Source organism: Antechinus flavipes, chromosome 1 (assembly GCF_016432865.1).
Source record: "Antechinus flavipes isolate AdamAnt ecotype Samford, QLD, Australia chromosome 1, AdamAnt_v2, whole genome shotgun sequence".
In the NCBI taxonomy this organism is placed as follows: Eukaryota; Metazoa; Chordata; class Mammalia; order Dasyuromorphia; family Dasyuridae; genus Antechinus; species Antechinus flavipes.
This window is the reverse complement of record NC_067398.1, coordinates 150,057,225-150,071,825: the sequence shown is the minus strand read 5'-3', so window position 1 is coordinate 150,071,825 and position 14,601 is coordinate 150,057,225. Positions and strand designations below refer to the sequence as shown.

The 14,601-nt window shown below is 32.5% G+C and overlaps 1 protein-coding gene across 1 annotated transcript in view; it reads left to right on the top strand.

Annotated features, from left to right (window-relative positions):
• LOC127544579 (A disintegrin and metalloproteinase with thrombospondin motifs 6-like) overlaps window positions 1-14,601 on the top strand; it is a 39,880-nt gene that overhangs the window by 18,674 nt on the left and 6,605 nt on the right. Inside the window, exon 4 of the mRNA XM_051971259.1 lies at window positions 3,816-3,984. Within this exon, the coding sequence (XP_051827219.1) occupies window positions 3,816-3,984 (169 nt within the window). The remainder of the gene's footprint in view (window positions 1-3,815; window positions 3,985-14,601) is intronic.

Genomic DNA, 14,601 nt, shown 5'->3' with positions numbered 1-14,601 from the left:
CAGTCTCAAAAAGATTAGAATGCAGATTCTTGCTCACATCCATTAAGTTCATTTACTGAGAATCTACACAGTGATTCTAATGGAATTGTATACCATGTAAGTAATCTTGGAGATATATGAGCCTACAATTATGAAACAGGTAATAAAACAGTCCCTTCCTTTTCTTCTCTCTCCCTTTACTCCTGTTCCTATTCCATTAGCAGAATTGATTTTCCTTATTTATCCAATGTTCAGCCTCATACTATTAGCCATTTAGGAATAGTAAAATTGATGAGGAGACAATATTTCTCTGACTGTATTTTTACACATTTCCTTTTAAATGTATGTGTCATGAACTTAATCATGAATAAATATGAACATTTCAGCTTATAGAGAAAAACAAACAAAAAGAGGATTGTATATAATTGTTTTTTTTTTAAGGCCTCTGGTATGGACAAAATTTTCCTATTTGTGTTCCCTTGATAGACTTCTTTTGTTTTCTAATATTCAGTTTTGAAAAAACAACATTCATTTAAAAAATTTTCAGTTCCCAGATCTCTCCCTCCTTTCTACCCCTCCTCCATCTACTGAAAAGGCAAGCAATATGATACTCATTATACATATAAAGTCATGTAAAACATTTCTTTATTTTAATATACATTTTAAAGATAGTTTGTTGTTACTTTTTTGTGTCTATCATTACCGACTTACTCATTCCCCCCACCCCTGACAGACTCTTCTTTGTAACAAATAATATATTTAAGCAAAAAAAAAATACATTGATATATTGACCATGTCTAGTCTTTCATTATGCACCTCTAGTCCATAACCTTTGCCAAGAGGGAGGAGACATGTTCAATGATAAGTTTTCTGGAATCATGAATTGTCCCCACTTGATTCTAAATAAATTTTATCAGTGACAGAAGCTAGTATTGACTCAAAAGACAAGACAAAACATCTCCTCATTGGGCTATTTGGTAGGGATGATGCAGCCCCTGTTTTCTTTTTCAAACATAAGGTAGAGATGCTGCTTTTTCATCTAAAGAACCCTCTGTCATGCTACTGAGAAAAACAGTGGCTGGCTTTATTGCTTAAGTAATCGTTCTTGTAATCCAGTTAAAGTAAAGAAGTTGCTGGCAAATATAGTGGCCACTTTAATCTGCCACTGTTTCACTGTAACTTTGTAACAATGATGGATTCTCTAAGTCTTTAGCTTAATTGACCAGAATCAGCAACTTTGATCAATGATAAAAAAATCTGCTGACATTATTTAGGGGAAAAAAGAGATAAGGAACCTGTTGTTTCCTTATCTGATCTGAGATCCTTCTGATACACGGAAACAGAACAAGACATTTAGCCAAGATGTGTGCATATGATAATAATGTTGATTAGTGCAAGGAAGAGTGAAAGCATTCTTTTAAAAAATATTTTATTTTTAATTTATGGAATAAAATAAGTATTTCTATAACATACCATTTCTATAATATGAATATTTTATTTTTAGTTTATGAAATAAAGTATGCATTTCTATAACATAGTATAATAAAACAGACATTAACATAAAAGTGCAAATCTATCCCACACAACTTGCTATTCATTTTAAATATAAAATAAGAAGGAATATTGTCAATCTCCATGCTTCTTTATTCCTCTGCACTAGAGAGACTTCCTTATTTATAGCCATCTACCTGTGGACTTATGTCCAATAGCATCTGGATACTCATTCTGGCCCTGGACAGGAAGCATATAAGGGGGCTTCTTCATTTGCTCGGTATCAAACTTCTTGCTTGATCCTGATAGTATATTAGCTGACTCTTATCATGTCCTGTTCACTCCACATTCCAAATTATGGATTCTTTGCATGAACATTGTATCTTCTGCTTTTCTTAGACCTTGGGTGTCTCTGGTCATCTCAATTCTATTTTTTTTGCTTGGCATCTTTTCCTATTTCATGTTGTGCCATGCTTCCTGAGTTTTTAATATAAGAGAACTTATAAGGGATTCGAAGGTTCTTAACTGTGATACATGAACTTCAATTTTTTTTCTATTTTAATATAATTGTTTTCCTCAGTAAGCTTGTGTATCTCATTTTATGCATTTAAAAAAATTTTGAGAATAGGTCCATAGACTTTACTACATTATCAAAGGATCTCTGATGCAAAAAAGTTAAACTGTCTAGTTATACTCCCTCAATGTACAAGTGAAAATATTCAGGAAAAGAGAATGAAATGATTTCTTCAAGGTTAGCTGGTAGGTGAGAGAGAGCTCAAGTTCTTTGATTTCAAATCTGAGTTTTTCTATTACATCATATATAAAATAGGGATAGAGAATTGGCCTTGCTTACTGAAAATCATTGACCATTATGTGCCTCCAGGCAACTCTTGGATGCTTAAAAATTGCACTACAATTGCTGATCTACATTTGTGAAGGGATTTTCCTCACCAGGAAATACAGGTTGCAAGTCTATTTATTATTTTGCCCTTTCTCTTCCCAATTCTTAAACTAAAGGATCCATAATGGGAAGAGAAAAGGAACAAGCATATGTTAAGAGTCTACTGTGTGCAAAGTACCATGCTAAGTGTTTTATAAATATTATTTCATTTGATATATAAGGTTAGGAGGAAGATATCCTGGGATAAAGATAACTGCTTAGAACTCTTTAAATCTGTCGCTGGCTATCTACATTGAGTGTGAGCCTGATTGGATCTTATTCTGAGTACTAAAATAATGTTGATCTTCTTGAACTCTCTAGAGTCATACTAAATTGAGAATCTTTGATATCATCCAATTCATTTATTTTTACAATGGAGAATGTTGTGGTTCAGAAATCTGTATTTTATAGGTTTGCCATTAAGCAGTAAGACTTCAAATAAGGGTTGTAGAAAACAGAGTTAAATGTTCATTTTATAATTGAGGAAAGTGAAGGGTACAGTAATTAAATGACATGAACAGGTTAATACAACTAGTAAACAAGAGAGAATTTTAATGTAAATCTTGATTCCCATTCCATTAGAACATCCCACCCATCACTTTGTAATGATAGGAGCATGCCTCCCATATGTATATTTTGGTAAACATTACTTCCTTATATAATGATAGTAGTTTTTCCTTCTCTTCTGCATTCATTTTTCCCATTTTGTTTCTGTGCAGTAAAATAAAACCAATAAAGATTTTTGAATTCCTATTATCTGGAGTGTTTCTTGTTTTAGTAATAATAAAATATTTAGAAATAACCATACTCATGTTATGCCTTAAAGGTTTGCAAAACACTTTCAATCTTTAAAGAGCTATTAGCCTTCAAAGAACTTTATTGTGAAAGGCAAGTGAAAGGTTAATTGTATAGAATATTTTAAAATTCAAGATAATAGAAGATTTTATCAAGCACAAACTATGTGTAAAGCTCTGTGCCACATAAAGAATATAAGAAAAAGCATTATCATTCTTGAATTCAAGAGTATTTAATGCTATAGCATAATATACATTTGAAAAGTAGTACAACATTAGTTGCCAAATGAATTACATAGCTAATTGGTACTGTAAGAGCTTAGAGCAGGGAGATCCACTCTACTTTCAGTCAGAGATAATACAAATGAGAGCAATAATGAAAGATGGGGGAAGATTTGGAGGGGTAGGGAGAGAATATTAACTTAAGTGTAAAGAATTTCTAAATAAACTCCATTAGATTTGCCTCAACAATACACATGATATATATTCTCTTTTCTCTTGGGATTACTTCTAGAGGGAGGAGAGTACAAATACATCTTGTAATGTGTGCACTTCTAGTGTTTTTGTGAAACCGTTTGGACCTGTGTTTTTGTTTTCCCTTTTCCTTTTAGCATGGTGTTATTGCTACAGAAGATGAAGAGTATTTTATTGAGCCTTTAAGGAACACTACAGAAGATTCTAAACATTTTAGTTATGAAAATGGCCATCCTCATGTTGTTTACAAAAAGTCTACCCTTCAACAAAAGCATCTATATGATCACTCCCATTGTGGTGTTTCAGGTAAGCAAACATTTATCATTTAGGAACAAAGGTAATGACCCCTTCCTCCTTTATTTGACTAATATTGGTTAGATGAATGACTATAGCTTTATTTTTAGTTTTTCACAAAGTTTTTGATTATAATCACCATAGTAGGTCATTTTGTAGTAACAAGAGAAATGATTGAATTTTTAGGAATTAGCTTTCCAAGAAAACATAAAGCCATAAGGACAACTATAAAACCATGATGACCAAAATAAAAGAGGACTTAATTAATTGAATATATATTTCAGGTCATTAATGCATTAGATTAATATAGTAAAAATGGCAGTGCTGCCCAAATCAGTTTATATATTCAACATATTGTTAAAGTGCTAAAGAACTTCTTTAGGAAATTAGACAAAATTAAAATTATAGTTATATGGAATCATATAGCGGGTTATATATTGAACCTTTTTAAAAGTGCTTGTATCTATCTCCTTGTTCTTAGTAGCCCTTTTTACCTTGAACTGAAAACCATAAGATTTGCATCTTGGATGATACATGGAAGATGTTTAGTAAGAATTTCATAATATTTATATAAAAGTCTATAATGCCAGTCACTGGAGTCTCAAATTTGAGTGATCAAATTTTTTTATAGACCTGGGAGAAGGTCTTGTTTTATTCATGTGTTGGGACATACTTTTAATACACTGATAATGCACAGGAGTTGATTTTTATCTATTCTCATGCTGAGAAATGGGTGTGTTGAGTAAATTAGAGGTGCTCTCGCCATCCAGATACATCAAGTAGGGTGTGAGAAATCAGCTAGGTGGGGCCAAAGGATTGGACAAGTATTCAAGATCAGAGCAGAAGGGAATCAGACAAGTTTTAAGTTGTGAAGATCCCAAATATCAAGGTGAACAAACATAGAGAAGATCAGTGGCAGTGGTGGCAGAAATAAAGAAGTGAGTCTAATTCTCTTTAGGAGTGTTTTCCCTCAAAATAAGGGTTTTTATGGTTTTTGATGACCATCTGATCCTAAATATAAACAGGTGGGAATTGTAGGCTAAGCTGAAGCCTAAAAGTAGATTTCAATTCTGAGGAGAAAGGGGCTAGTCTAGGCTTAAGATAGCAAAGTGTGTCATGTATATATATATATATATATATATATTTTTCCTGGAGAGCCAATTGTTAAAATTTTTCTAGCACATGACTGTATTCCTACTTCTAGTTAGAGAGAGCAGAGGATCTTATATACTCTTGAGTCTAAGGTTCTTCAAACATTGAAGATTTTCTGTGAGCTATTATTTTTTGATTTGGGAAAGGGTTGTCTCAGTAGACTTTGCATTAGGAAACAGTAAGTGATTTTGAGGAAATCAGTTTAAATAAGTTAGGTTAATATAATGGTGATTTAGGAACAGCATAACTTGTTCCTTCAGTGTCATGTTGGATATTGGCATTTTCTTATTTTGCCTTAGTTTTTGGGGCACTTTTGTGTAAACAGATGGTAAACATCTGGTCCTGCTGGTGTCAGTATGTACTGGTGGTGACAGGAAAATATATTTATCCTCCTGACTTTTTCCTGGCTAGGGCTAGGAATGGGGATAGATTCTGGGATAGAGTGGGCTAAAATGTGTTAAATATTTGTTCAAGCTATATGTTTATAGATGAATCTCTCTTGACTAGGAGATTTCCAATCAGGGAAGAACTAGGTGTATATAAGTTGGGTAATGAGTCAGACTCATGGATATAGGATGCCCACTGGAGTGCCCAAATGCAGTGGCCATATTAAGAGTAGGTTCAATAGGTAAAACAGAGTCTGTAGTGATATGTGAAGACATCTGGCCCATGAAAAGGTAACAATTAAATACTGAGATAGCACAGAAGACCTGACATATGTAAGAAGTTTTCTCCATTTGCTGCATTCAACTTATTTCAGGCTTATGTTTATTTTTATGGGATCCTTTCCCTTAGCTTCTTCCAAATTCACTGAGCTGGACAGCTCCCACCACTGCCTGCATTACTGTCCATGGAAATGACTGTCTTTCATGGACAAATAGGTGTGTAGATTAAAAACCATAGTTGGCCTAAAAGAAACTGTATTGAGAATATGTGCATAGTCACAGTGGATAATTATATTCAAATTCAGCCAGTGATAAAAGAGAAAGCTATTTTTTTCTGGTACTCCAGAAACCCCCCGAGATCTGATTTATTCACTTTTTTTGGAGAGGAAACCAAATGATTTTAATTTCTCAAAAACCTCTTCCCAAAAGGAGTAAATTATACACTGTAGTCTGATTTGGAGGAAATTTTATTATAAACATAGATAATCTTGAAGGAGTAGTACTATCTGCGGGTTATAGGGTAAGATTGGAGGTTGTAAAGCTCATAAGAACTCAAAGGCTAGATATTAACAACTAATAGGTTGTGCTGTAAAGCTGTTATGGAGGGTGGTCAAGATGGGGGAAATCTAGAAGTTCAGGTGGCACAAGGCAATGATATTAGCAAAGAAAACCATAAGAGTGATCTAGGAGCTCCTTTAAATTTTTTTAGTTAAATATTTTCTTTAAAATAACATCAATACAATTAACACAACTTTAAGAAACTATTGACATATGAATGAAAGCTTTTCTTCAAATTATTTTATCTTTTATTTTTATGTCATCTTCATTTCTAAGTATATCCTTTCACCACCATACCCAGATAGCCATTTCTTATAACAAAGAATAAAATAGAGAAAAAGGAAAGTGGAGCAGTTCAGTATAACTAACCTGTACCTCAACTAAATTAACTATATATATGTTTTTCAACACTCACATGATTTCACTTCTGCAAAGAAGGAAGGAACATGAATTTTCTTACCTCTTCTTTGTAAATGAGTTGATACTAAAATTACATCATTTCAATTCATTTGTTGTTCTTTTCATTTGCAATGATAATAGATACATATATACATAAGCATTTACCTAGTTCATATAAGTTCTCATGTTCCTGTATTTTTTATGTTCATATTTCTTATAGCATACTAATATTTCCTAAAAGTTTGATCTGTATGATAACTTTATTTCTATCTTTGACCTCCATATATATTTCTAGTAAAGAACATGGGAATTTTAATCACTTTCTTAGCTTAACTCATAATTCTAGAGTAATTAGACTAGTTCAAACCTACACTACTAATGAATTAATATTTATTTACAATACTTCCAAAAATTGACTATTCCCTACCCCTTCCACCTGTCCACATCTTTTTGGTCATCTTAACCAATTTGTTGAGTGGGAGCTGAAACCTCAGGGTTATTTCAGGCGGTATTTCTTTTCTTAGTGTTTGGGGGAGTTCACTCCTATGATTTTTAATAATTTTTGATAACTGTTCATATATTTAGATTCTCTTATCTGTTGGAGAAATACTTCTGAATTTATATATTTATTTCAGTTTGCTATGTCTCTTGGTTATCAAACATTTAACAGAGATACTAGATACAAAGATTCTCCTTCCCCTCCATGGCATTTATTTTTTTCATACAGAAATTTTTCAATTTCATGTGATTGAAATGAAATATTTTATCTTTCATAATTGCTTTTAATCTTTTTTAGATAATTTTTCCTTAGACATATCTATGGAAGAGCACCTAATTTTTTAAATGACATAACTTGTAATATTCAGGTCAACTATTCATTTTAATCTTTTTATATTATGCAGTATAAGAAGTTGATATAAACTTAATTTCTGCTAAAACACTTCATACGTTTTCCAGTAGTGCTTGTCAAAAATATAGTTCTTTCAAAAGTAATTTATGTCCTTGGATTGATTAATTGCTGATTTATTGAGTCAAATTATTTTTAATTCCCCCTTCCTTAGTCATTTGCATTAATATATTTTTTAAAGCTAGTACTAATTTTGATGATTATTACTTTATTGTATAATTTGGGTTCTAGAAATACAGTTTACTTTTTTGTTCCTATTTTTTTTCTTAATGTTGGAATTTCAAAGCTTTAAGTATCTTAAGCTTTTAGTCACTTCCACTGAGTCTGCTTCATTATTCTTTGCACATTTATTCTTATTTACTTTTTCTCTTATCTGATTGTAGTTAATTGAACTCCATTGTTCAGGTTCTATTTTTTTTTTTCTTCTTCCTATCACATTTAAAGGACACTAAATCTTTTTATAGTTTAATAGTTCTTGGGTCTTAATTGCATTATCCTCCCATTATATTAACACATAATAGCTTTATTTATCTATTCCTTTACTGTTGAAAGTTAGGTTGTTTTCAGGATTTTTTTGCAATTATATGTCATGCTGCTATGACAACCTTTGAACATATGTCTTTTTTTGTTTTCTTGTTTTAATAGTGATTTCATGGTATGTTCCCAACAATAGAATAATTAGGTCAAAGGGTGTGATTATTTTTGTGTTCTTACTTTGCCATGTCTAGTCTCTTTTAGACTTCTTACTGGGCACTATTGACCTTAGACCTTTAGGTGTACACAAGGCATAGCAGAAAGAATGAGAGGGCCTCACTAGTATGTCTGGATTCTGGCTAGGGCAGAGAGAAAAACTATTTCTCTAACTATTTCATTTGAGCTAATAGCACGCTAACTCCATTAGTCTTTATATAAAATATAATTAGAATTAAGGTATCACTCAACTTGATTCATTAATAGTGACATTCAACCCTGGTTCTACAAGTCTGTTTCTCTAAGGGCTTTTGCAAAAATTCTTATTAACTTGAATTTGAAAATGTGCACATATATGTATATATACTATGTATCTATGTATCGATCCATCACAATTCACTTTTCAAGAAGCTATGGGGAGGGTACAGAAATTAAACCAGTAGTAAGGTGTCATATTTCCCCAAAGTTGGAAATCATAGCAATAAGAACTGCTTACAGTTCTCAAGTATCTTCAATGCTCTGGATAAAAAACTTTCAAAAATATCTTGTAGATATAGCATATTTCCATCTTTGGCACCATTTTTTGGGGACTTCAAACTTAACTATAGGAAATGCTTATTAAACATATAACTTAAATGATTATGTCTAGACTATTTAGATTTCTAAAATGAACAATAATTCTTTTTATGGTAGTCAAACCCTAGAAACAAAGTAGGTACTTCATAATTGGGAAATGATCTTTTATGGTATGCAACTATTATAAAATATCATTACACCATAAGAAATTACAAATATAAAGATTCGAGAAACATGTACATGTTTCTAATATGACATGATTTGTGTGGAGTGGGCATAATCAAGAAAATAGTATACAGAGACCCTACAAATGTACTTGAATAATAAAACAAAGCCTAATGTTTAATTATAATGATCAGTCTATAATAATAATAACAGCCAACATTGATGTGACACTTTAAGGTTTGCAAAGCCCATTACTTGTATCATTTTTCATATGACTCTTACAGTAGTCATGTTTGGTAGATGTGAAGTAGGTTGCCTAGGGTCATACAAGATTGAGATAGGATTTAAACTCAGGTCTTCTTGACTTCAATCCTAGAACTCTAATGACTATACCATTTTCCCTTATGGCAAAAGAGATCAATAGAAAAGTAGCCTCCTTTCTTTTGTTGGAGAGATGGGGAATATTGGTGTATAATGCTGTATAACCTGTGTGAAGTGATTGCTTTAGTGATTGATTTTTCTAAACTGTTATTTTTTGAGGAAAGTCTACTGAGTTAGAGAGAGTATATCTGCAACTGATTGTGATGTAAAAGCAGAAGATATTGTTTAAACCTAAAAGATAAAATAAAATAATTAAAATGAGGGCCTGGATGTTTCATTACTAACTTGTGTCATTTTTTTTTTTCAGATGTAATAGTAAGGCTTTAATTGTAGTCCACGCATACATTTTCTCACTCTTTGCCCATTTCTCTTCCTGTTTCCCTCCCACTCAATTCCATATTAAAAGTTCAATTTTTCATTTTCTGTTCCACATTCCCATCCCAAAATTTGCTAGGGTAAGTGAAGTAATTTTATGCCTTGAAACCTATATTCCTTACTACTTATTTAAAAGAAAAAATACATCAAGATTCTAAAATTCCAGGTCAAAAAACAGTTTAATTCCTGACAAGTGAAAAGTTAGCAGACCAAGATCACATGAAATAGCAATTCTCTTTCCCAGACTTTAGTATGCAGACCTTTTTTTCATTAAAACAACAGCCTGAAAATCAATTACAGACTCCAAAGATACTACATGAATTTTCACCTTTTTATAGCCAAATAGTTTTTAGATCTTAGTCCTGCCCCAAGATAAATGGTACACATTATTCATGTCTTATTCAATTAGATAACTTTGCTTGTTGAATGTGCATGACTTAACCTAAAGTCAGATAAACTCATGTATCGGTTGATTCATATTCTCTAAAAATATATTTAAATATGGACCAGCTTGTTCTGGCACATTCTCATTTTGTTTGGTGCAGGGACGTTTTAGTCTGATCCAAAGGTACCATCAATGTCCTTCATGATCTGTATTGTGTGGCTTTCAGTTCAAAATTAAATCTAAAAAGAATTTTTTATTATAAATTCTTGGCAAAGACAAATAACCAAATAAACAATATAAAGTAATGAATAAAATCTTTACAAAACCCTGAGAATTTAATGGAGTAGAAATAAACAAATTAGCAGAAAACAAACAATTAAAATACATTTGTTCTTGGGCTCCTTTGCAAGATTGTCTGAGATTTTAGGACCTTTTGCTTTAAAAAAAAAACATGTACTTTTCATTGATAACATTTGGTTACATTATTTGGATAATATGCTCCAGTAAACCTAGCCTAGCAGTCTTTTGAGCAATAAGCGTTCCTTTTAGAGAAAATTAATCTGCAAGGAGGTAGGAAAGTAGATAAAACCTATTGAACCTGAAATCAAAAAGATAAGAGTACAAATTTAGCCCTATACAGTTACTAGCAAGTCTGTTAACCACTGCTTCTCTCATCTATAAAATGGAGATAATAATAACACCTACCTTGAAGAGTTGTTGTGAGCATCAAATGAGACAATAATTATAAAGTGCTTACCACAGTATCTGGCACAAACTAACTTCTTTATAAATGTTAGCTATTATTTAACCTCTCAGTGATTCAGGAAAAATGTCAGTTATGCAGTTCGAGATTCCAGAGGACAATGTAATTGGGAAGCATTTAACTAAATAAAAATATGATATAATCTAGGTCTCATGAACTCTAGATTAAGAACTGTTAGTCTAAGTGTGAGTTGTATTGAATTTCGTTTCAAGTTCTTTATACCAGTGAGGTCACATATATGTGACCTATCCCTCTTAATTTTATTGATGAATAAATGCAGTTGTGGAAAAGTGAATGTGTTAACACAGGATTCTATATCTGTGTAAGGGGTGAGACCAGGACTAGAACTTCTAATTGATCAAGTCTTAATCCAGTGGTAGGTCCATTAAATCAAGATGCCTCCTCAAGAATAGGCAGCTACCCTAAAAAAATTAAAAATTTTAAAATAGCAGGCAGCTGCCAATGTAATATGATTTTAAGGATATCAAAAGACCTACTTACTCCAAATAACTGTTCACTTGCTTGCTAGCATATTTGAAATTGCAGTTCTCAGAGCATTTCCTTTTGGGATGAGTTTTGTTTTTAAAAAGTTGTTGTGAAGATGAAATAGATTACCAGCCTGAGTTAGTGATGATGAAGAAAACGAAATAACTAACATTTAGCTCCTTATGGTTTACAAAATACTTTATGCATATTATTTTATTTGATCCTTAAAAGAACTTTGAAAAGAACTATCATTATCTCTGCTTTTTGAATGAGGAAACTGATGCTGAGAGGTAAAACAACTTGCCTAGACTCATACACAATTACCATGTGAAATAAGTGCTATTATTAGCTTCATTTTACAGATTTCCAGACTGAGACTGAGACAAATTAAGTGACTTACCCAGAAGTAATTGAAGCAGTATTTGAACTCAAGAATTCCTGACTCCAAATACAGCACTGAATCCATTATATTATCTGCTAAAATAATCTTGTAAACTATCAACCTATTAGTACATCTTTTCACATTAAGTAATTTCTTTTGGTTAGTTAAGAATGAGACTCAGTATTGGTAAATTTTGATGAGAGGAGTTGGAAATGATTACAGCTATGGAACCTTGGAAGTGCCTGTGAAGTAGAGAGGAGGTACTCACCTGCATGCTTGCTATACTGATTTGAAGGAGAGATTAGAGAAGGAGAATCGATATAGGCAATAAGATAGAGATAATTTAAAAAAGCTTTGTTCTGAGCCTTTTTCCCCCCATCTTTATATTCCTTCCCTTGGTAATTTCATTATCTCCCATGTGTGTCAATTATCATTGATTGATTCGCAAAGCTATATATCTACCCCTAATATCTATCTTGAACTCTAGGCCCACACCATTAACAATCTATTGAACATTTCTACTTGGATATTATCTTGGTGTCCTTCATTCATTATGACCAAAATAAAACCCATCCTTTCTTCCTCAGAACACCCAACTATTTCTCTATTTCCATTAAGTTGCCACCATCTTCCTAGTCACTTAGGTTCATAGACTTGGAGTCATCTTTACTTCTTGATTCCCCGTGTTCCATCTAGTTGCCAAATCCTCTTGTATCCATCCCCATCTTTCCACTCATAAGGCTACCTTTCTATCTCATATCTCACCTTGATATCTTGCCTAGAAGTAATGCTGTTCTAGATACAACAATGGCTGAATGAATTAATTCAGTGTTGATGAATTTATTAGAACTGGAAGTAGGTTTCTGGTGGCATGCTTCAGGAATCTGTACTAGATCCTGTCCTGTTTAACAAACAGTGACTTCAAAGGAATGTTTATCAAACTTACAAATGACTTAAAGATAGCTGTAACTAGTATTTTGGGAATCAAGGTTCAAAAGGATCTTGATAGACTAACGACGAGCCAAAAGCAACAAGACTAAACTTTATAGGCACAAATATTAAGTCATATACTTAAGTTTAAATATTCAACTTGAGATAAGGCAGATGTGGATCAGTAGAAGTTCCTGTATTAAAAAAAAAACAAAAAACAAAGCCAAAGGAGTCTATATATAGTCCTACTATTTTCTGACTTGTTAAGATATCTACTGTATTATGTTCCATTCTTTAGGACACATTAGGAAGAACATTGATATGTCAGTGAACCTTTAGGAACAAACATAAAATCCTTTATGTGGTATTTAAAACCCTTCATAACCAGGTACCTTCCCACCTTTCTAATCTTCTTACACTTTACTTCCCTCCATTTGTAATGCTCTCTCTTTCTCACCTCTGCTTCTGGGCTTCCTTCAGGACTCAGCTCAAATCTCACTTTGTGCCTAAATCCTCACCATTGCTAGTTACTGGTTTATATTTTGTATGTACACTTTTTTTGAATGCTGTCTACCCCATTAAAATGTGAACTTCTTGAGGGCAGAGAATGTCCTTTTTTTTTTTTTTTCAATTCCTCAAATTAGTTCAGTATACCTGGAATATATTATGAGCTTAATAAATACTTTTAGACTGACTGATGAGGCTACCCATGATGAAAGTCTGGAAAACCATTCCATTCAATAATTATTTGAAAGAACTGGTAATGTTTAGCTTTGAAGGAGAGAGTACTTAGAGCAGACATATGTGATGGTTGTTTTCAAGTATTTGGAGGACTGTCATATGCAAGAAGGATTAGATTTGCTTAGTTTTGCCCCAGAAGATAGAACTTGAAACAAGGGGTAGAAGTTAGAGAGAGACAGATTTAGATTTAATGTTAAGAAAAACTTCCTTATTGGGAGGGTTGTCCAGAAATGGAATAAGTTGCCTCAGAAATCTGTAAGTGGAAACTGGAAGGCAGCTTGTCAAGAATATTATACAAGGAGTGTCCGCTTGGAGGAGCTGACTTGTGAAATCCACTTTTATTCTGGAAATTAGTTGGGAATGTGTTGTACCATAAGAATATCTACTGAATTCTTAGATTGAGTTAATATGGACACAGAGGGGATGCACTCAAAGTGCAGATTGAGCCTTTATTTTTGACATGACTGATACATGGGATTTTTTTTTTTTGCTTGCTTATATAGGTTTTTAATAAGGATTTTGTTTTTCTTTTCTTTTTTTCCTCCATTTTCCTTAATGGGGGTTGGGAGGCAGGTAAGATAGAAAGAAAGCTGATTTTGATTGAAATTAACATATAAATAAGGTTTAAAGTTTGCAAAGGCAAACATCTGATTTTTTCCCTTACAACTGCCTTATGAAGTAGATGTTTTTATTCACATTTTACAGATGAGGAAACTGAGGTGATTTGTCCAGTTATTCAACTAGTAAACTTCTTAAGACTGGATTTGAACTCAGATCTTCCTGATTTGAGCCAGGTCTGGTGCTCTATCCATTGATTATTGTCCTTCACTCCTTTTTCTAGGCATGCAGTGAAAATCATACCTATCTCAGAAATATTTTTTTTTAATTTTAAATTTTATTTTATTTAATAATAACTTTGTATTGACAGAATCCATGCCAGGATAATTTTTTTACAACATTATCCCTTGTACTTGCTTATGTTCTCTCAGAAATATTTTTGTTAGAAATGGTTAGTTGAAAAAAATAAGAATAGCAACCTTTACTGTCAGAGATATTAGGACCAAAAAAAGATGG